This window comes from Arachis ipaensis, chromosome B05 (genome assembly GCF_000816755.2).
Source record: "Arachis ipaensis cultivar K30076 chromosome B05, Araip1.1, whole genome shotgun sequence".
NCBI classification, from domain to species: domain Eukaryota; kingdom Viridiplantae; phylum Streptophyta; class Magnoliopsida; order Fabales; family Fabaceae; genus Arachis; species Arachis ipaensis.
Genome location: NC_029789.2, coordinates 97,609,868 through 97,611,495, shown reverse-complemented (window position 1 = coordinate 97,611,495; position 1,628 = coordinate 97,609,868). Strand labels below are relative to the sequence as shown.

Genomic DNA, 1,628 nt, shown 5'->3' with positions numbered 1-1,628 from the left:
CAATGCACATTCTCCACCCTGTCACTGTCCTTGTGGGAATGAGTTCGTTCTTCTCATTGAAGATGACAGTCATGCCACCTTTCTTTTGCACCACTTGAAATAGGCTTACCCAAGAGCTATCAGAAATTGGGTATATGATTCCAGCATTCCACAGCATCATCACTTCTTTTTGAACCACCTCCTTCATGGTTGGGTTAAGCCTTCTTTGAGGTTGTACTACAGGCCTTGAATCTTCCTCCAGCAAAATTTTGTGCATACAGATAGCAGGGCTTATGCCCTTAATGTCATCAATAGTCCAACCCAAGGCTATCTTGTGAGCTTTCAATACTTTAATCAGCTTTGTTTTTTCTTCCATGTTTAAGGAAGAATTAATGATCACTGGTAGGGCCTCCTCTTCTCCAAGAAATACATACTTGAGATGAGGGGAAAGAGGCTTTAATTCTTGTTTTGGCCTCTCCTCTGTCTTGCCTTCAGAGGAGATTTCTGCTACTTCCTCTTCTATGAAACTTTGCTCCACTTCGGTTTCCTCTTCTTATTCTTCCTGATCATTTGCTTCAAGTAACATCCCTTCTACTTCTACCATTTCTACTCTCATATGCTTCTCTTTCTCAGGGGGGTATTGCATGACTTTAAAGACATTGATGATCATTTTTCCATCATGCACCCTGAGGGTCATTTCTCCTTTCTCCACATTAATTATAACTCTTACTGTGGCTAAAAAGAGTCTCCCCAAGATGATTGAGTTATGTCCTTCTTCCTCCATGTCCAAAATGACAAAGTCAGCAGGGAATATGAATTTTCCTACTTTCACTAACAAATTCTCCACAACACCATTAGGTATCTTGAGTGATCTATCGGCCATTTGAAGTGACATTCTGATGGGTTTGACTTTATCTATTGCCATCTTTTTCATCAGTGAAAGTGGCATCAAATTGATGCTAGCACCTAGATCACAGAGATCTTTTTCCAAAGTCATATTGCCTATAGTGCATGATATGATGAAACCCCCAGGATCTTTGAGTTTTGGTGGGAGCTCTTTTTGAATCACTACACTGCATTCTTGTGTCAGGATCACAGTCTCCTTTTCATTCCAACTTCTCTGCTTGTTGATAAGCTCTTTAAGGAACCTAGCATAAAGAGGCATCTGTTCTAGAGCTTCAGCAAGGGGAATGTTAATTTCCAGCTTCTCAAACACCTCCAGGAACTTCGGAAATTGTTGATCCTTGAGCTCTCTCTATAATCTTTGAGGGTATGGCAGAGGAGGAGTATAAGGTTTCACTTTCTTCCTCTGTTCTTGTGAATGCTCCTCCATAATTTTCTTTCCCTTCTTTGAAGATTGTGGTTCTTCATCTTTCTGCTTGAGCTCTTCCTAGTTTTTTCTTTAATTGTCACTTCTTCCTTGCTGTTGGCATTATCATCCTCTGCTGGCTTCTTGTGAGCTTCTTTGTCATCCTTCAATGTTATTCCACTCCTGAGTTGAATTGCTTTGCATTCTTCTATGGGATTTGGAATGGTATCACTAGGGAGTGTGTTGGTTGGTCTTTCAGGCTGTTTAGACAGTTGGCCTATTTATCTTTCCAGGTTTCTCAATGAAGCTTCATGATTCTTGTTAGCTAACTCTTCATGCT

At 40.5% G+C, this 1,628-nt stretch overlaps 1 protein-coding gene across 1 annotated transcript; it reads right to left on the bottom strand.

Moving 5' to 3' along the window:
• LOC107640783 lies at positions 533 to 1,144 on the bottom strand. Its single transcript, XM_016344282.1, has one exon. The coding sequence runs from the start codon at positions 1,142 to 1,144 to the stop codon at positions 533 to 535; it is 612 nt and encodes a 203-aa protein (XP_016199768.1).